Genomic DNA, 21,586 nt, shown 5'->3' with positions numbered 1-21,586 from the left:
GCTAACTCCATTTTGGCGCACGTAGCCGCATAAGCGGCTTAGTGAAAGGGCCCCCAGTATGTTGCTGGTTAAAACTGCTATGTCTCTTCTGTGAGCTAATCTGAATATGACAGGAAATTAGAACCAAAACATGTGCTTTTCCACGATGAAGAAAGAGAGCAGCTCACTGCACAGCACCTGCAGTACAATCTGAATGGGCTGGGGGTGGAGAGGAGGGCGCAGGGGCAGGGAAGGGAAAGGTGTCAAACCCTTCCTGTCCCTCTCACAGCTATAAAGAGCCCAGGAGTGGCCCGGGACATCAGTGCGGTTGTAGCTGGCTGCAAAAACCCAACCTCTGACTTTAAAAGGAAACGAAAAGAAAACGTCCAGAGTAAGAGAGGCGGGGGAGGAAAGAAAACTCAGTGAACGTGTGTACGCTAGGAGCGAAAGTGCTAGTGAATCCGGATTAACGTGTGAGTGACAGCGTTTATGCTGGGAGTGTGTTAAGCTTCATTCCGCAACCGTGTGCAGCACCTGCACCCGGGAGGACAGTGACTACGATTCCTCAAGGTAAGGCAATCTAGACTGATCAAGTCTACACGTGTTCAAAGCAGTAATTACAGTGAGAGGAAAGCGGTTATTGCATGTTATTTCCAGCTCGGTATAAACCGAAGCCCTTATTTTTTTAGTGAGTTCTGCACTTTTTTAAAATAAAAGTTTTATCCTTCGGTTTTATGAAATGTAAAGAAAAGTACCAGGACATGGGCATTTATGGAACAATGTCATTCCTTATTAGAAAGGTTAAAATATTTATTAGCAGGTGTATGAAGTGTCCTTTTATACACCACCATCTTTTTCCAGATGAGACAGTGCTAGTGGACAGCTGCATCGGCTTTCCTTCTAGACCAAAACCTTAAATAACTTTCTGTGTCAGGAAAGGTTTAGGGAGTTTGTCTTCCTCCAGCTCCCACCTACCTCTTGCTCTCCTCTGGCATTCACCTGAAGGATGGACCCTCTGCACTAGAATGGTGTCTGAATACTGGTCACCAGGACATCCTATGCATATGAAGTTATCTACAAAAAAACCCTTAAGGGAGCTAACGCTGTGACCTGTTACTAAAACATAGCACTTTATTCATAGCCCTGAGGGAGGGAAGGAGGGAGCAGCCTCAGCCAACCCTCAAAGGGGACATCTAAAGGACAGATTTAGGGTCAATTTAGATAATTCTGAGAGAGAAATACTGCTTTGGCTTTTAATCCTGGAACCTGCCATGGCTGGACTGACTTGGGAGAACTATAATGCCATAAAAACCCTGGGTAGTTGTGAATGGAGTCTTATGCTATGGTGCCAAATCCCAGCCCTGGTTCCCATGAGCTAGAACTACAAAGTGGTAAGTGGGCAGAAACTCTGAACCAACTAATCTAAAATAAAAGCATGGTTCATTCATTTTCAAATATGTTTTTTTAAATGTTCTGTGACAGGATGTTTTTGCAGGTAACATAAGGAAATCTTGTTTTCATTCTGCCATAATTGTTTCTTTATTAAGGACGTTGAACAGAATTATTTCTATAATCTCTCCTTTTTTTCCCCGAGTTGATGTTAGATTTTTGGCAAATTGCAAATAAACCTTACCAGTGCTGGAGGTTTTTTTTTTGGCTTTATACCAGAAGTGTCTGCAAGGCTTAATCAAAAGCAAGTGTTAGGATATAGTCTGAGACACCTGTCTCAGTAAGGTCAGCTAAGAGCTCCGAGCTTCAATTATTACATTTTCAAAGCCATAATTTCAAATTAAGCTCAGAGGATGTAAAGTGAGAATAGCTGATGGGCACTCAGGTCAACAAACATCTTTCATCAAGCAAGCAATTTGGTTCTTAATGCCCTGATAGAAATTTCACAGCTTTCTGCCTTTTGTGACTGGGTAGAACACAGGACTAGTCACATTACAGTGTGAACTTGTTCTAAGGTATTTAAGTAACAAGGGTCAACAGGAATCTGAAACAGGATTTTATTTCGTATATTGGGCTTTTCATCTTTTTAGTCTGAGACAAGGTGCATGCAGCATCTGCTTTGTGAAAGATCAGTGAGAATGACTATTAAACAGAAAATAAAGAACTCAGGGGGTCTTTTACTAAGGGGCGTTCATGTTTTTGGCACGTGCTAAAATTGTAGGCTAAATGTTAGAGACGCCAATGCATTCCTATGGCACGCATTAAAAATGTGAGCGTGCCTTAGTAAAAGATGCCCTCAATATAGAGGAGACAATAAGAGCACCTTACCTTTTACCTGAATTCCTTAAGCAGAACTGTGACACCCCCTGGCCTTACCAGGGATTGCAAGCTTTAACTTCATGGTTGTCCAATATCTCAATGGGGAAAACTAGGGCTGCCAACTGACTCCAGATTTTTCAGGACAGACTGATCCGTTTCTGGGTTTACTCCCACTGCATGCTTGGATTTGTAGTCTTCTTTTTCTTAAGGACTATAATAAGGAAATTAGAATGAGTCCTCGCACCCAGCAGAGTCCTGTTCTGAAAACCTAGCAGTGGCTGGCAACCTTACAGCAAACTTCTGGGAACTCTTGTTCTAACCTCTGCCCTCCCCCTGTTCTGTAGAAAACCTTGTACGGATTGATGTTTTTTTTTTTTTCTGTGTCCCAGATTATTCAACTGTAATTTAATTATGATTGTTTTTCTTCAGTACTCTATTGGGAAACTGTCTTGCAGGTCTGGAACTCAGTTTCCACTCCTGAGGTGGCTGTCTGTATATTTCTGAACAGCTGTAACTACAGTGATTAAATTGCTCATATTTTCCTAACCACCCTTAAAAATATTTTTAAAAAATAGGAAGTGTTGTTTTAATTGTGTTTTTACTGATGTGTGTGTTTGTTCTTCTCTGAAATCTGATCTGCACAAACTTTTCATCTCGGGATCTCCAAGGACACCCCCCCACACTCTGCAATGAGTTGCATAAGTTGTCTGATTCTGGGATTTCTGGTTCCGCTTTTCAGAGCTGGAGAAGCCTGAACTGAATCTGTTCTGCTTTTTCTCTCCTATCCAGTGGGTTCTTAAAAGATGCATTCTGGTGAACTATTGCTGCCAGCACAAATGAGGTTTCTCCTTTCTTCTAATGGTCACAGCAGGGTTACAATTACAACAGCTGTAAAATATAGTGAGGAGAAGCTCTTCATAATGGTTTTATCATAAGTATGTTTATGATTTATAATAAGCATACTAAGAATAATAAGAATTATTTTCTCATTTGAATTTATAAGAATAATATGGCAATTATATAAGGGTAAGAATCTTTTGAATCGGGTACATTTCTTACCCTTTCTCTTCCCACCCATGGGAGAAGACAGGCTCAGACCTCTCTGAGCTCTTCTCAAGAGAAAATTCAGAGATGCACTTTGGATCTCTGACTGTGAAATCATGCACTGCCCCCTACTTTGTAAAGGTAGGTACAACCCCTCTTACCTCTAGTTGAAGACAGAGAAAATAACCTTTGAAATGGGGGATACTAAAGACCAGTGTGGTTTTTTTTTCCTATCAAAACAGGTGCCAGTACTCAAATGCTACCCACCCCACAATAGCCAGGCCCCTTGCAACCAGTCACAGAATCTATGACAAAGCAGAATTGGTGTGTAGAGCCTCAGCTCTTTCATTAAAACTCGGAGTCCATGGGGTCAATTTTAGTAGAGAATGGAAAAAGTGCCGGTACTCAATACCCCCAAGTACCCCCTCAAAAAGAGCCCTGCTAAAGATTAATATCCATAGAGCTCTGATTATTTGGAGGAAAACATGGCTTATAGGATCGCTGTGTGTGTATGTGTGTCTGGTTTCCTATCTATGATAAAATTGAAGGGCTTTGATAGGGGTATTCTTTTTCAATCCATGTATTTAAAGACTATCAACCCATTCGTGAACATCTTGGAGGGTAGAATCTCTTTGTCTCTGGGTGGAACTTCATATTCAAAAGTTTGAGAGAAGATTGTAAGCTCGGAGTTGGACTATCTATTCAGTGCATTAAACTATTACAGTGATGCTATATTTGACATCATATCTAAAATGTCAATGTCTCTACAGAATGAAGTGGAGCTGGAGAAAACTTTTGGGACTGGGTCACAGTTCTGGGCTAAAGTGGATTCTTCCCTTTGCTTTCTTCATAGGAAGCCCTGCTTTCATTACTTCACAGGTGAGTCACAACAGGTGCTTACAAGTTACATCCGGGGGGGGGTCTGGGCTTCCTTGCCTATTGTTTTAGGAATGGAGCATACAAAACGCTGAGAATTATGGTAGAGAAACAAAAATGACTTGCTCGTTAATGTGATGTTCTGCCCAGTACCCTATGTCATACCTAGTTACATTCAATGTCTCCACAGAACTTTTACCACACTGCACAAAGCACACCTCAAGTGTGCAATTATCCTTCCTGCTGAATCCAGCCCCCTCTATCACCCACTCATTTTAATTTGGCATTAATTATACTGCCCAGAGCAAAGAAAGCTGACAGTATCTGTTCCTCATACAAAAATGTTGCATGTGTAGAGCCAGATGTTCTAAAGGGGTCTTCCTATTCTCGTGTCTATGGTGGGGGGGGGGGGGGGGGGGGGATACTAAGTACTTCAGGCTCATGGTGCCTTATTTAAAAAAAAAAAAGGACTTCGCCCCATTCTGTTCTGATCAGACAAAACTTTATTAATATTGCACAGAACAATGGTTGAATTAGAAAAAGATTCAGATATGAACAGAAGCATCATTGTAAAAGCTTCTAGCTGTGTGACTGTCTCACTTTCCTAACTGTTCACCCTCAGCTTGCATCTGTTTCATTTCCCCTTCTGAAGAATGCAACAAATAGGTGCTTGGCGACAGAACTCATTCTAACTGTAAGCCTTTTTTTTTTTCTTCTCTTCGAATCCATGACATCTTGGACAGGATAATGCACAGAATTCAAACAGCCTGGAGCAGAAGTCAGACGTAACTGCGCACTGGTGGGGAGAGTGGACCAAGTGGACAGCCTGTACCAGGACCTGTGGAGGGGGAGTGAAGTCCCAGGAGAGGCACTGCCTCCAGCAGAGGTACTGTCAAGGTGTTGAAGAACCTTCTTGACACTGAGCAGTGAAAACATGAAGCTTGTAAGATCACAAGGCAGTTTTGAAGCCTTGCTAGTGTCTCACTAGAGAGAGTTCTGACGTGGTGAATATCTCATGGTATACCATTAACCTTTTCAGCTATGCCTTCTATTCTGGACCATTCATTGTAACTGAAGTAATTACATAGTTACATAGTAACATAGTAGATGACGGCAGAAAAAGACCTGCATGGTCCATCCAGTCTGCCCAACAAGATAAACTCATACGCGTATACCTTACCTTGATTTATACCTGTCTTTTTCAGGGCACAGACCGTATAAGTCTGCACAGCACTATCACCTCCTCCCAACCACCAGCCCCGCCTCCCACCACCGGCTCTGGCACAGACCGTATAAGTCTGCCTAGCACTATTCCCCGCCTCCCCACCACCAGTCCCACCTCCCACCACTGGCTCTGGCACAGACCGTATAAGTCTGCCCAGCACTATTCCCCGCCTCCCCACCACCAGTCCCGCCTCCCACCACTGGCTCTGGCACAGACCGTATAAGTCTGCTGGCCAATGATGAAGGCAGGATCTTGTGATCCGATTTAGCTTTAACAGACAGATTTAAAATCTGTAAGCTCTTTGAGGCCTTTTCCCTGCAGCATAGCAGACTGTACTACATGCAGTTAGATGATCATTTTGAGGCAGCGGATTTTTTGTAAAAGTTTAGCAATAAAAAAACTAAAAATGTTAAAAGGAAAAGAACAAAACACCAGGAAAAAGATTTGGTCAGACGCCAATGGGATACATCACTCAGTTGCTGCTGTTTCTTTATGGGCACTTTTTAAACATCTACTGATAGAGAAAGATCCAATAAGATTGTATGACTCATGAAGGAGGCATTTCCATGCTGAAACATGGCTCCGTGTTGAGTCTTTTATACTTGGTGCTTTAATAGATACATTGGTATCTATCCCGGTGAGCCTGAGTTTGGACTTTATTGAAAGCTAATTGTTCATCCCTAATGGAAAAGAACTCCAAACTGTGTGAAAGAGAACAGAAAGAGAGGGGAGAAAAAAAAATCAGGTTCCAGGTCTGGCTCCATTATTGCGTGTGTAATTGGGAGACACATCCATGATCCACCTATGCCCCTTATACATACAGTGGGGGAAATAAGTATTTGATCCCTTGCTGATTTTGTAAGTTTGCCCACTGACAAAGACATGAGCAGCCCATAATTGAAGGGTAGGTTATTGGTAACAGTGAGAGATAGCACATCACAAATTAAATCCGGAAAATCACATTGTGGAAAGTATATGAATTTATTTGCATTCTGCAGAGGGAAATAAGTATTTGATCCCCCACCAATCAGTAAGAGATCTGGCCCCTACAGACCAGGTAGATGCTCCAAATCAACTCGTTACCTGCATGACAGACAGCTGTCGGCAATGGTCACCTGTATGAAAGACACCTGTCCACAGACTCAGTGAATCAGTCAGACTCTAACCTCTACAAAATGGCCAAGAGCAAGGAGCTGTCTAAGGATGTCAGGGACAAGATCATACACCTGCACAAGGCTGGAATGGGCTACAAAACCATCAGTAAGACGCTGGGCGAGGAGACAACTGTTGGTGCCATAGTAAGAAAATGGAAGAAGTACAAAATGACTGTCAATCGACAAAGATCTGGGGCTCCACGCAAAATCTCACCTCGTGGGGTATCCTTGATCATGAGGAAGGTTAGAAATCAGCCTACAACTACAAGGGGGGAACTTGTCAATGATCTCAAGGCAGCTGGGACCGCTGTCACCACGAAAACCATTGGTAACACATTACGACATAACGGATTGCAATCCTGCAGTGCCCGCAAGGTCCCCCTGCTCCGGAAGGCACATGTGACGGCCTGTCTGAAGTTTGCCAGTGAACACCTGGATGATGCCGAGAGTGATTGGGAGAAGGTGCTGTGGTCAGATGAGACAAAAATTGAGCTCTTTGGCATGAACTCAACTCGCCGTGTTTGGAGGAAGAGAAATGCTGCCTATGACCCAAAGAACACCGTCCCCACTGTCAAGCATGGAGGTGGAAATGTTATGTTTTGGGGGTGTTTCTCTGCTAAGGGCACAGGACTACTTCACCGCATCAATGAGAGAATGGATGGGGCCATGTACCGTACAATTCTGAGTGACAACCTCCTTCCCTCCGCCAGGGCATTAAAAATGGGTCGTGGCTGGGTCTTCCAGCACGACAATGACCCAAAACATACAGCCAAGGCAACAAAGGAGTGGCTCAGGAAGAAGCACATTAGGGTCATGGAGTGGCCTAGCCAGTCACCAGACCTTAATCCCATTGAAAACTTATGGAGGGAGCTGAAGCTGCGAGTTGCCAAGCGACAGCCCAGAACTCTTAATGATTTAGAGATGATCTGCAAAGAGGAGTGGACCAAAATTCCTCCTGACATGTGTGCAAACCTCATCATCAACTACAGAAGACGTCTGACCGCTGTGCTTGCCAACAAGGGTTTTGCCACCAAGTATTAGGTCTTGTTTGCCAGAGGGATTAAATACTTATTTCCCTCTGCAGAATGCAAATAAATTCATACTACTTTCCACAATGTGATTTTCCGGATTTAATTTGTGATGTGCTATCTCTCACTGTTACCAATAACCTACCCTTCAATTATGGGCTGCTCATGTCTTTGTCAGTGGGCAAACTTACAAAATCAGCAAGGGATCAAATACTTATTTCCCCCACTGTATGTGCCTTTCTTGTAATTAGATGCTATAGCACTTAGGGTTAGACTCTATGGCCTTTAGGTTCTACCATATAGAACAGTGCCTAGTGCATGTGGAGGAGCATTTTGGATATGATGTTCAACTCTGACTTTTGATGTTTTTCTCAAAATGTGTAAAATTCAAGTAGGAAATATAAATGAAAAACATTTATCTTTTTGTTTCAAAAAGTGGAGTGGAGGAGTGGCCTAGTGGTTAGGTTGGTGGACTTTGGTCATGAGGAACTGAGTTTGATTCCCACTTCAGGCACAGGCAGCTCCTTGTGACTCTGGGCAAGTCACTTAACCATCCATTGCCCCATGTAAGCCACATTGAGCCTGCCATGAGTGGGAAAGTGCAGGGTACAAATGTAACAAAAAAAAAAAAGACCTTTTTCAAGACATTGCTGTACTCTGTGCATTTATCTTTTTGGACCATTTTCTGAAAAAAAGAAAACTCATCCACGTGAAAAACGCACAAAATAAAGCCATTGAGATGTAGGAGGAGCCAGTATTCTTAGTAGACTGGCCACACAGACATCCCAGAAGAGCAGTGGAGCATCCTAGGGGACACTGCAGTGGACTTCATATAAAAGGTCCTAGATACACATCTCACCGTTACCACCTCATATTGTATGGTGAGCCCCCCAACCCCCCCCCCCCCCAAAAAAAAAAACCTACTGTACCCACATATTGGTGACACCTGCAGGCATAAAGTATAGTTGGGTACAGCAGGTTTTTGGTGGATTTTGGAGGGCTCACACTTTCAACCACAAGTGTAACAGAGTGGCTTATGGGCCCGAGTACCCTTCTCTAAAGTGCACTGCACTGACCACTAGGCTAATCCAGGGACCTGCTTGCTGCTCTAATAGGACTGGCTATAACATCTGAGGCTGGTATGTAGTTTCTTTCACATCTTTGGGGGGGTGGGGGGTGGAAAAGGGTCAGTGACCACTGGGGGAGTAAGGGGGGTCATTATTTTATTCCTCCAGTGGTCAGCTGGTCATTTAGAGCACTTTTCTGTGGCTTAGTTGTTATTAAAACAGGTCTAGCTCAAAACATCTTACTTTTAGTCCTGGACATCTTTGTTTTGTTCCATTTATGGCAGAAAAATATCCAAGTTACAAACGACCAAATCCTGCCCTTAACACATACATAAGTGGTGCCTACCTCTAGGTGCCATTTATAGAATTGCACGTTTTGTCTTTTAAGGGGCCCTTTTACCACATGCCCCGGGTGGTAATTCTATTTTTGACGTGCGTCCAAAACACTAGGCAGAAAATAAGTACATAAGTACATAAGTAGTGCCATACTGGGAAAGACCAAAGGTCCATCTAGCCCAGCATCCTGTCACCGACAGTGGCCAATCCAGGTCAAGGGCACCTGGCACGCTCCCCAAACGTAAAAACATTCCAGACAAGTTATACCTAAAAATGCGGAATTTTTCCAAGTCCATTTAATAGCGGTCTATGGACTTGTCCTTTAGGAATCTATCTAACCCCTTTTTAAACTCCGTCAAGCTAACCGCCCGTACCACGTTCTCCGGCAACGAATTCCAGAGTCTAATTACACGTTGGGTGAAGAAAAATTTTCTCCGATTCGTTTTAAATTTACCACACTGTAGCTTCAACTCATGCCCTCTAGTCCTAGTATTTTTGGATAGCGTGAACAGTCGCTTCACATCCACCCGATCCATTCCATTCATTATTTTATACACTTCTATCATATCTCCCCTCAGCCGTCTCTTCTCCAAGCTGAAAAGCCCTAGCCTTCTCAGCCTCTCTTCATAGGAAAGTCGTCCCATCCCCACTATCATTTTCGTCGCCCTTCGCTGTACCTTTTCCAATTCTACTATATCTTTTTTGAGATACGGAGACCAGTACTGAACACAATACTCCAGGTGCGGTCGCACCATGGAGCGATACAACGGCATTATAACATCCGCACACCTGGACTCCATACCCTTCCTAATAACACCCAACATTCTATTCGCTTTCCTAGCCGCAGCAGCACACTGAGCAGAAGGTTTCAGCGTATCATCGACGACGACACCCAGATCCCTTTCTTGATCCGTAACTCCTAACGCGGAACCTTGCAAGACGTAGCTATAATTCGGGTTCCTCTTACCCACATGCATCACTTTGCACTTGTCAACATTGAACTTCATCTGCCACTTGCACGCCCATTCTCCCAGTCTCGCAAGGTCCTCCTGTAATCGTTCACATTCCTCCTGCGACTTGACGACCCTGAATAATTTTGTGTCATCGGCGAATTTAATTACCTCACTAGTTATTCCCATCTCTAGGTCATTTATAAATACATTAAAAAGCAACGGACCCAGCACAGACCCCTGTGGGACCCCACTAACTACCCTCCTCCACTGAGAATACTGGCCACGCAATCCTACTCTCTGCTTCCTATCTTTCAACCAGTTCTTAATCCATAATAATACCCTACCTCCGATTCCATGACTCTGCAATTTCTTCAGGAGTCTTTCGTGCGGCACTTTGTCAAACGCCTTCTGAAAATCCAGATATACAATATCAACCGGCTCCCCATTGTCCACATGTTTGCTTACCCCCTCAAAAAAATGCATTAGATTGGTGAGGCAAGACTTCCCTTCACTAAATCCGTGCTGACTTTGTCTCATCAGTCCATGTTTTTGTATATGCTCTGCAATTTTATTCTTAATAATAGCCTCCACCATCTTGCCCGGCACCGACGTCAGACTCACCGGTCTATAATTTCCCGGATCTCCTCTGGAACCCTTCTAACACGTGGCGCTAACTGGGCGGTAATCAGTGGTGTACATGCACTGACAATTACTGCCCGGTTAACACATGAGACTTTACCGCCAAGTCAACAGGTGGTGGTAAGGTCTCAGACCCAAAATGGACGCATGCTCATTTTTAATTTTACCACATAAAAAAGGGCCTTATTTGCAGGTGTGCTGAAAAATGAACCTGGGTGCGTCCCATACATGCGCCTACTGCAGCGCAGGCCATTTTTTGGTGTTCCTTAGTAAAAGGGCCCCTAAGTTATTTTAGACTATTTGACCAGAGATTGCCCTGGCAGTACAGTGTGTGTGTGACACTGGATTTAGATTTCTTGCTTGGGTCTGGGATAATTGACATTAAGGTTCAGCAGCATCTAGTGAACAGTAATAGCTATGAGCACTTGGGCTTCATTGGTGTAGGAAGATTAACTGGATTGTGTGTGTTAGGAATGCTTAGGAGTAATTATATGCTTTGAATAGGGTGTAAACAGCACGCATTTGATTATGTTGCAATAGATATTATTTTATTTGTCAGTATCCATGGAAGAAATCTGTATGAGTGTGCAAAATGTTTTTCTGTGTATAAATGCAAAAATAAACGAATGAAATTAGTATATGGGATGTCTGTGCATGCATGTTTGTAAGAAGTGTGCTTTAAAACAAAAGCATAAGAGATGCCATGCTTGTCACACCAAAGGACTATCAAGTCTAGCCTAGGGCACTGGAACGTATTTGTGAGACCCAAATAGGAAAATTAATTTCATGTTTACTCTCAGATATAACTATAGATATATCTGTCTGACTTCTCAAGTAGCCTTGACCATGTTCAACGATGATAAATTCTACAGTTTAATTATGTGTTCACTTAAAAAATATATATGTCCTTAGAGTTGTTTTCAATCTATTACAAGCTAATGTCACGGCTTGTTCACCTTGTATAAAAGGGTAAATAATTATTCATGTTTAGCTGTTCATCGTACTCATCTTCTGTATAAATTGTGCAATTAGGAGGAAGCGGAGTTTGTCTATCTACCATGTGATTGGGTGTGCATGTGTGCGTCAGTGCACATATGCACTACACCACACCACATACACTCTGGCAAATACAAAGCCAGGCTACTGCAGGCACATACTTCCTCATTCTATTGCAGGGTGCTTAAATTTCAGCTCCAGTTATGGGCTTAAATTTATAGCACACAGGGGCAGACTGATTACTCAGGCAACTGGGCAGTGCCCTAGAGTCCAGAGGCTCTAGGGGGCCCAGAGGCTCTGCCCGGATGCTTGGCACACCGCTGGTGATCTAGTGGCCCGCTGGGCTTCCGCTATTCCCCCTCTGCCCGGCACCACTGTATTTTAAAAATGGTGGCTGAGACTCCCTGTGGAAGTCTCGCAAGACTGTCGAGACCCACGAGAAGTCTCAGCCGCCATTTTAAAAACACTTTAGTGCCAGAAGGCGGGGGAATAGCGGCAGCACAACAGGCCTGAAAGAACATGCCCCCCACAGAGGCCACCAGACTACCAGGACTCCTCAAGTAGGACCGGGATAGCGAGGGTGTCAGCTGCTGCAGCAGGGGGAGTGTCGGACAGTGGCCAGACACGAAGCCCAGACCACCCTCAGTGCGCAGAGGCCCAGACTACCCTCAGTCTGCCTCAGATAGTACATGCGTTAGTCCTAACAGAGTGCTGAGCATTATTCAATAATTTTAGTGCTAAAAACACTTTGGTGTCAATTCTCAAAAGGTCACCTAAAGTTAGGCACTGGATTCTATAATGGCAGTTGCATGAGCTGCCTGTCATTACAGAATTCTAGTGTACATCTGCATTTACACACCTAATTTTAGGAACAAGCACTTATTTCAGCCAGATGCCTTCTGTAAATGCTCGCACCTAACTGTAGACAGACGCATAAATATTAGTATGCACATATTTGGTAGTTACACACGTAACTCTCCTCAGTTGGTATATTATAAGTTGTGTGCTCAAATTCCAGAGCGTGCAGCTGCAAGGGTGGGGGTGGATCTTGGAGGGGTATTTTAATTTATTTGAAACATTTATAAACTGCACTATCCATTAGTCCTAGGCGGTGTACCTCAGGGCATGGGAGGGTTAGGGGCATGTCAAGCAATTAGTGCCAATTAGCATCAATTACTGACCAATAATTGGTTGTTAAGGTCAATTAGCATCTAATTATTAAGTTACATGCACAGTTGACCCTATTCTATAAACTGCTTGTGCAAATTTGGGTGAGCAACTTTATAGAATTAGGGGGTTAGTGCATAAATGCAAGGGGGCATTTACAGGGAAGGGGCATCGGTGGGACATGGACAGGTCTAACATGCATGCGTATAACTTACAGTATTTTATAAGTTACGCATATAAATGCCGCTTTTTAGTGTGGCCATTGGTGCCAGTCATAGACCTGGCTGACCAAAGGATGAGTCCAACACTGGAGACAGTGCTTAAAAGACGCTTTATTAGTTGCATGGACAAAAGGACCCAACACGGTCCATGTTTCGGCATCACAAAACGCCTGCTTCAGGGGTCATAAGAACATAAGAGTAGCCATATTGGGTCAGACCAATGGTCCATCTAGTCCAGTATCCTATTTTCCAAACATTGGCCATGGTAGGTCAGAAGTATCTGGTAGAAACCTAAATTGTGGCAACACTCCATACTACAAATCCCAGGGCAAGCAGTTGCTTCCCATGTCTGTCTCAATAGCAGACTATGGACTTTTCCCCCAGGAATTTGTCCAAACCTTTTTTAAACCCAGATACGTTAACCGCTGTAACCACATCCTCTGGCATGTTAGTATTCAAAGTAATATACTGAGCAAACAAAGCTTCCCAAAGGCATCTGCTCGATTGAGAATACTGCACAAACCAGCGTTCCCTGAAGGAGTCCGCCCAATGTGTTGGGTCCTTTTGTCCAAGCAACTAATAAAGTGTCTTTTAAACACCTTCTCCAGTGTTGGTCTTGTCTTTGGTCAGCCTCTACTCTTGCTTGATTGGATATTTTGACGTAGAGGTTCTTCCTGTTTTGCTGTTTCTAGTCATAGACCTGGGGCATGCCTAAATGTAGGTGCATCAGGGGCATAGCCAGACTTCGGGGGGAGGGGGGTCCAGAGCCCGAGGTGAGGGGGCACATTTTAGTCCCCCCTTCGCCATTGCCTACACCCCCTGCCACCGCCAGCACACTACCAACAACTTTGACCCCCCCCCCCCCCCCACCGATGACCCACCCGCCGTCACCTACTTTTGCTGGCGGGGGACCCCAACCCCCGCCAACCAAAGTCTTCTTCCTTCGTTTTGCTTCTGAGTCTGACATCCTGAATGTCAGACTCGCAGAAACAGAACGAAGCCTTGCGATCTGCTGGGCTTTGTTCTATTTCTGTGAGTCTGACGTCCTGCACATTGTATGTGCAGGACATCAGACTTAGAAGCAAAACAAAGGAAGAAGACTTTGGCTGGCGGGGGTTGGGGTCCCCTGCCAGCAAAGGTAGCAGACGGTGGCGGTGGGTTGGTGGCAGGAGGGGGGTCGTTGGCAGGGGGGTCCAGGGCCAAATCTACGGGAGGCCCCCGTGGCCCCATAGTAGCTACGCCAGTGAGATGCATTGCTGCTGACTTACCTTAGCATTCTAGAAGAACACCTAATGGGCACCTAGATTGTGGTGCTGAGTTCTAGAATTATCCACATAATTCTGGATTCTATATAGCGCACCTAGCATTCCACATTGAAATCTAAGCATCTTCCATAACAACACACAACTTAATTAGCTTAACAAGCTAATCAGTGTTGATAACAGCACCTAACCAGCAATAATGAGCACTAATTGGCAATAATTAGAATTTACATGCATAACTCGCTAAGCGTATTTTGTAAGGAGCTGCACCTAAATTCTAATGTGTGCAGTTCAAAAGGAATGTGGTTATGGGCGGGAAATAAGGGTTTCATGGGTGTTCCAAAATTTACACGCGTAGTTATAGAATATGGCCCAGTACATGTAAATCTATGCACAGGGATTTATTTCACATTTTCTTTGATATAAATGGAGGCATGTAGTTTTCGGTGTTGGGATATCAAGTAAGCGAACTCTATATATACCATACCTAAATCTAGGTGCCACTTATAGAATATGCTTAGCCAGAAATGTTTACTGGGCGGATTTTGTGGGTGCCTTATTTAGAATCTGTAGTGTCCTAAGGGACTACATATGCATGGTGGGTCGTAGACAGGTGAGGTGGAGAAAGGGAGGCTACTCAGATCAGGCAAGGAAGGGGGCGAAGGATATGAGTCTCTGTCCTCTTTTCTCCAAACTGAAGAGAAAACCTGTGTAGTCTTTTTATCTTAGGAGAACTGTTCATTCCTTTTATCATTTCTGTTGCTCATTCTGAAATTTTCCAGTTCTCCTGTGTGCTTTTGAGATGGAGTGATCAGAAGTGTTTGTGAGGGGTTCTGCGTGTGAGAGGTGGTTTTTTCTATATGTCTAAAGTGAGTGATGTTTGCATTACTCCATGTCACAGGAGGAATAGACAGTAGGTTTTGGAATCTATGAAATGTAACAGAAGTTTCAACCGTCTCTAACTTCTGCTATTTCTTCAGGAGAAAGTCAGTCAATGGGGTTGGAAATAAAACTTGCTCTGGCACACCCAAGAGATATCAACTCTGCAAAACTGAGGTGAGGACATTTTATTCAACTTGTAGAAGTATTTATTGTTTTCATAATGAATCTGTCCAGTCTTGCATTCAAAAGCAAGGATACTTTCACTTGTGCCCATGCACATCGGAGGACAAAAGCTTCTGTAACTTTTTTTTTTAAATTATTTTTTTCACATAAAAGAATGGGGTTTGGACTGTTTTACAAATTGCTCTTAACACAATTCAATATAGCCTCATTTTTTGTTTCCAAAGACTTTAGTCACCTTTACCCAGAGATGAACACATATACCTAACTTAAAAATCTTTGGGATCCTTTATACTAAGGTGTGCTAATGATTAGCATGTGCTAAATTCCACACACCCCATTGTATACGTAAAGACACTAATTCATTAGTGCACCTTCATAAAAGGACCCCTTTATGTTTAAAAAATTACCCTGTCCTCACTTGGATTCCAGGACTCTGTCCTTTCCTGGTGGATCCTCTTCTACTTCTATCCCTCTGCCTGTCAGCGTACCTCAGGGTTCTGTTCTTGGTCCCCTCCTCTTTTCTATCTACACTTCTTCCCTTGGTTCATTAATCTCATCCCATGGCTTTTCCTACCATCTCTATGCTGATGACTCCCAAATCTACCTTTCTACCCCTGATATCTCACCTTGCATCCAAACCAAAGTTTCAGCGTGCTTGTGTGACATTGCTGTCTGGATGTCTCAACGCCACCTGAAATTAAACATGACCAAAACCGAGTTTCTCATTTCCCCCCCAAGCCCACCTCCCCACTCCCCCCGTTTTCTATTTCTGTTGATGGCTCTCTCATTCTCCCTGTCAACTCAGCTCGAAACCTTGGGGTCATCTTTGACTCTTCTCTCTCCTTCTCTGCTCATATCCAGCAGATCGCCAAGACCTGTCGTTTCTTTCTTTACAACATCCGTAAAATCCGCCCCTTTCTTTCCAAGCACTCTACCAAAACCCTCATCCACACCCTTGTCACCTCTCATTTAGACTACTGCAATCTGCTTCTTGCTGGCCTCTCACTTAGTCACCTCTCCCCTTTCCAATCGGTTCAAAACTCTGCTGCCCGTCTCGTCTTCCGCCAGGGTCGCTTTACTCATACTACCCCTTTCCTCAAGTCGCTTCACTGGCTCCCTATCCATTTTCGCATCCTGTTCAAACTTCTCCTACTAACCTATAAATGTACTCACTCTGCTGCTCCTCAGTATCTCTCCACACTCGTCCTTCCCTACACTTCTTCCCGTGCACTCAGCTCCATGGATCAATCCTTCTTATCTGTTCCCTTCTCCACTACTGCCAACTCCAGACTTCGGGCCTTCTGTATCACTGCACCCTATGCCTGGAATAAACTTCCTGAGCCCCTATGTCTTGCCCCATCCTTGGCCACCTTTAAATCTAGACTGAAAGCCCACCTCTTTAACATTGCTTTTGACTCGTAACCACTTGTAACCACTCGCCTCCACCTACCCTCCTCGCCTCCTTCCTGTACACATTAATTGATTTGATTTGCTTACTTTATTTTTTGTCTATTAGATTGTAAGCTCTTTGAGCAGGGACTGTCTTCTATGTTTGTGCAGCGCTGCGTATGCCTTGTAGTGCTATAGAAATGCTAAATAGTAGCAGTAGTAGTAGAAACTCAGGCTGATGAAGAACTGGGCTATGGTTGCCACTACATTATAACTACTGCTGGCTTACCCTTCTAGTGATCCAAAAATGGTTTTCCAAAGTTTTTCTACTTGTTTGAATGATTTATTTGGTATTCTACTAGTGTGTTGACCCCCACTGTCTTTGTTTGTATGGTGTCTGCATAATACTACTGCTATAAAATGGACATGCAGAACCAGCTCCAGTACTGCAGAAATTTACACCTCTCCAGAAAAGATGTACATGTGCACATATACTCAATGCATGTACATATATATTGCATCTAGGGATGAGCAATTAATGTGTTCATAATGCTATTAACATGCTAATATTTTAATACATAACATGCATTTTAACACCATTTGATTTTTTTTAACACTGATTGTCCCCTGTGTTTACCTCTATAGCAGGGCTCAGAATTTTTCCTCCTTCCTTGTTGCTGGATCAAACTTCTTTGATCCAGCACCAACCTCCTTCCTTGGTGCTGGAAAATCCCAAACCCTTATCTCTGAAACCACGAGACTTCCCCAACTTCCTGTACCATGCAGCTTGATTATCTGCAGAGCCTAATTGTACAGGGGTGACATGGAGTTTTGTCCAGTGCCAAGGAAGGAGGAAAAATCCCAAGCCCCGCTATAGAGGTAAACATGGGGATGGGGGGCATCGGAGAGATTGGGGTGGGAGGCAAAATTTAAAAACACAGCTTATTTCCTTGGACAACAACAACAGTTTGAGGCACAATAATTATAAACTGAATTTAAAACGCCAAATAGATAGTGGTTAAAAATAAATTAGCCAAGCTTAGTAATGACTTAAACAAAAATGCCCAAATTAACCAAGCTTATCACTGATTTTAATAAAAATGCCTGACATATATTCTGAAAATCAATCAATTCACTCCGATTGTACATGTTTTCAGAGACTATTTCGATGGTCTCTCTAGACCACAATTACACCTTGTTTGTTTGGTAAGAACATTATACCTGTCCCATCTTTTCAGCACCTTGGTGTTATTCTAGATTCTGCTCTGTACTTTGGCCCTCAGATCTCACAGGTCATAAAAATAGGTTTCTTCTTTCTACGCAAGCTGCGGTCGATTCATACTTTCCTACATTCGCGATATGACTATTGCATATTGTCTAAGCAGGGATTTCAAAAATGAATCTGAAAAGATTACAAATGCTGCAAAACACAACTGCCCGTATACTCTGTCACACATCTCGCTTTGATAAGTATCACCACTTCTTGCACTGGCTACCCATCAAGTTCAGAATCAAATTTAAAATCTTAACTTTCTCACGAGGTTCTTCACAATGGTTTCCCCCACCTACCTTGCTTCCTATCCATATACACTATCTCGTACCCTTCGTTCACTGAATGACAACAGACTAGTACTCCCACACCCTTCAAAAGCCAGATGGGAATCCACCAGATCAAGTGCCTTCTTTTTCACTACACCAGCCCTATGGATTGCTTTACCACAACCTCTCCGCCTTGAAACATCCTATATCACCTTTCTTATCTTACTGAAAACACATCTCTTTCATCAAGCTTTCACAGCCTAGAACTGGAATGATTCTGCGATTAGAGACCAGGGTATTCAGTATTTATTTTTGTTCGTGTGTCTTTAGTGTAATCCTGTTTTGATTCTTTGTCTTTTTATTTGATGATAGAGTGTCAATACTTGGGTAGTTAGGAGTGGCATAATCGAACGGCGCCGGCGAAATCAATGGCCGGCCATCTTCAGGGCCGGCGCCATAAGCAGGTGGAGCCAAGCATATAATACGCTTGGCGATGGCCAAATCGCTCGCCGGGTTTGGAACAAGATCGCCAGTGGATCGCCGGGTTTAGATGAGATGGCCGGCTCCGATTTTCAGCCATAATGGAAACCGGACCCGGCCATCTCAAACCCGGCGAAATGCAAGGCATTTGGCCGTCGGAGGAGTCAGCATTTGTAGTGCACTGGCCCCCCTGACATGCCAGGACACCAACCGGGCACCCTAGGGGGCACTTAAAAAATCTTTAAAAAAAAAACCAAAATTGGCTTCCAGGTGCATATCACCCTTCCCTTGTGTGCTGAGCCCCCCAAACCCACTGCCCACAAGTCTACACCATTACCATAGCCCTAAGGGGTGAAGGGGGGCACCTACATGTGGGTTCAGTGGGTTTGGGGGGGGGGTTGGAGGGCTCTACATTAACCACTACAAGTGTAACAGGTAGGGGGGGATGGACCTGGGTCCACCTGCCTGAAGTGCACTGCACCCACTAAAAACTGCTCCAGGGACCTGCATACTGCTGTCAGGGAGCTGGGTATGACATTTGAGGCTGGCAAAAAATGTTTTAATTGTTTTTTTGTGTGTGTGTGTGGGGGGGGGGGGGGGGGGGGGGTTGATGACCACTGGGGGAGTAAGGGGAGGTGATCCCCGCTTCCGTCCGGTGGTCATCTGTCAGTTGGGGCTCTTTTTTGGGACTTGGTCCTAAAAATACATGGACCAAGTCCGGCTGGTGAAATGCTAGTTCGAGCCGGCCTTTTTTTTTTTTCATAATAAGGTGAAGCCAGCCATCTTGTAGCCCCCTTCCCACCTTCGCTACCCTACCAACACGCCCCCTTGAAGATTGGCCGGCGCCGCAACGAAAAAGCAATTGTGGTCGGCCAAAATCGGCTTTCGATAATACCGATTTGGCCGGGATTGAGAGATCGCCAGCGATCTCCTGATTTGTGTCAGAAGATCGCCGGCGATCCCATTCGAAAATAAGCCTGTAGGTCTTTCCTATCTATTACTTGGCGCTCCATTTCCTGCTTCTTGTAGTTATTGATTACTTTTATTTTAAACCGCTCTGTAGGGGTGGGAAATTCATGCATTAGAGAAACTTTCTTTTTTATTGCCCAAAATGCATGCAGTGATGAAGTGCAATTAATTGCACGATCAAAAGTTTTTATTGAGCAATTAATCGCCATTGGAATTTTTAATCATTGCCTATCCCTAATTGCATCTCTACCCCACATTTAGACATTGCATCTCTAACTATGGCCCCTAGAATGCACAGTGAATATAAGTACATACCATTTTGTCAGCATGCATTCTTAAACACACATATTCAGCCATACAGTTGTATGGGAGCCATTTCCCCATGTATAACATGCTTTACACGTGAGAAATGGTTTTTAAAATTACTTCTCAACTGTCTGCAAATACTTCACAAGTTAACAGTGGAGAGCATTTTCAATTATTTTTAAAGATATATATTTCCCTGTTTGAACACTTGATAAGCACTGACCACCCACTAGACCTGCGGTAGTGATATGAATGTATCTGAATGTGACAATAGCAAGCATTTCTTACTCACAGTACCATTCCTATAGAGTTTTGAAAAGTGTGAGTGGCATATAGCAGTGCTCATGTGTGAAAAAGGATTTTTCTTATGCTTATAACAAACTTTATTAATATATACACAGGCAGAATGCCAACTTGAACTGCAATCACAACATAAAACCAAATAAAAAAATAAAATAGAGTTAATGAAAAAGGGTTTTTATGTATTGTATTTATTTGGAGGAAAATGAATTTCTCAATTTTTAAACGTTTTGATGTATTTAAAATTATATTATAAATAGTTTGATTTACATTTTGGCTCAGGGTTCTTTTTCTTTCATGCCATTCTGTTTCTATTGCTATTGACTGTTTGTTACATGTGTCAATATTTATTTTTATAATCCATTTTAGCATGTTTAATTTTATTTAAAGGAATGCCCCATGAATGGAAGGAGCTTTCGAGAGGAACAGTGTTCATCATTCAATTCCCATATCTACAATGGGAGAAGTTATCAGTGGAAGTCATTGTATCCTGGTAACAAGTTTTGCATTTCTTTCTTGCAAAATGTGTAGATAGGCAGATCTGGAGTCTGCGATGTTTTCCCCTCAGGGCTGGTAAAACCCGGTAAGCATGGCAAGGGGGCACCGACCTCTGGAGGGTGCCACAAGCCATGCCTACCGCTGCCGGGAGAGGTCCTCATGATCCTTACCTGCCCACCCTCAGCTTCCCACAACAGCCCTCTTTTCCTTCCTGCCACCCTGCCTTAAAAACTTTTATTTTACCTGAAGTCACAGCGGCGGCAGTGAAAGTGGCAGGTTCAGATTGGCTCACTTCCAGCCTTCCCTTCCCTTTCCTCTGTGTCCCGCCCTCCTCTGACATAATTTCCTCTTTACACGAGGGAGGGACACTGAGAGGGAAGGGAAAGGAAAGCTGGAAGTGAGCCGATCCAAACCTGCCACTGCAACTTCAGGTAAAATAAAAAGTTTTAAAGGCAGGGCGGCAGGAAGGAAAGGAGGGCTGTTGTGGGAGAAGAAGGTGGGCAGGTGAGGACTGAGGTTGAACTGGAACTCAGGGGCTTAAAAGGAGGGCAGGTAGGGGCTGGGTCGAGTTACTGGACATGGATGGGAGGGGAGGGCAGGGGAGAATCGTTGGACATGGATGGAATGGTGGGGGAGAGAGGATAAATTGCTGGACAATGGAGGGAAGGGCAGCGGAGAATCGCTGGACATGGATGGAAGGGGAGGGCAGAGGAGAATCACTGGACATGGAGGGGAGGGCAGGGGAGAGAGGAGAATTGCTGGACATGAATGGAGGGGAGGGGAGGGCAGGAGAAATGCAGGACATGGATGGGGGGAGGAGAGGGC

General features: G+C 43.9%; 1 protein-coding gene across 1 annotated transcript in view; it reads left to right on the top strand.

Annotated features, from left to right (window-relative positions):
* The first annotated feature begins 361 nt into the window (after positions 1–361).
* ADAMTSL2 (ADAMTS like 2) overlaps positions 362–21,586 on the top strand; it is a 73,715-nt gene continuing 52,490 nt past the window's right edge. The window contains exons 1-5 of the mRNA XM_030207700.1: positions 362–549; positions 4,062–4,170; positions 4,911–5,053; positions 15,196–15,271; positions 20,654–20,756. Coding sequence (XP_030063560.1) covers positions 4,063–4,170; positions 4,911–5,053; positions 15,196–15,271; positions 20,654–20,756 — 430 coding nt within the window. The 5' untranslated portion in view covers positions 362–549; position 4,062. The remainder of the gene's footprint in view (positions 550–4,061; positions 4,171–4,910; positions 5,054–15,195; positions 15,272–20,653; positions 20,757–21,586) is intronic.

The sequence above is a fragment of the Microcaecilia unicolor genome, chromosome 6 (genome assembly GCF_901765095.1).
Source record: "Microcaecilia unicolor chromosome 6, aMicUni1.1, whole genome shotgun sequence".
Classification (NCBI taxonomy): Eukaryota; Metazoa; Chordata; class Amphibia; order Gymnophiona; family Siphonopidae; genus Microcaecilia; species Microcaecilia unicolor.
This window is presented reverse-complemented; position numbering and strand designations above follow the sequence as displayed.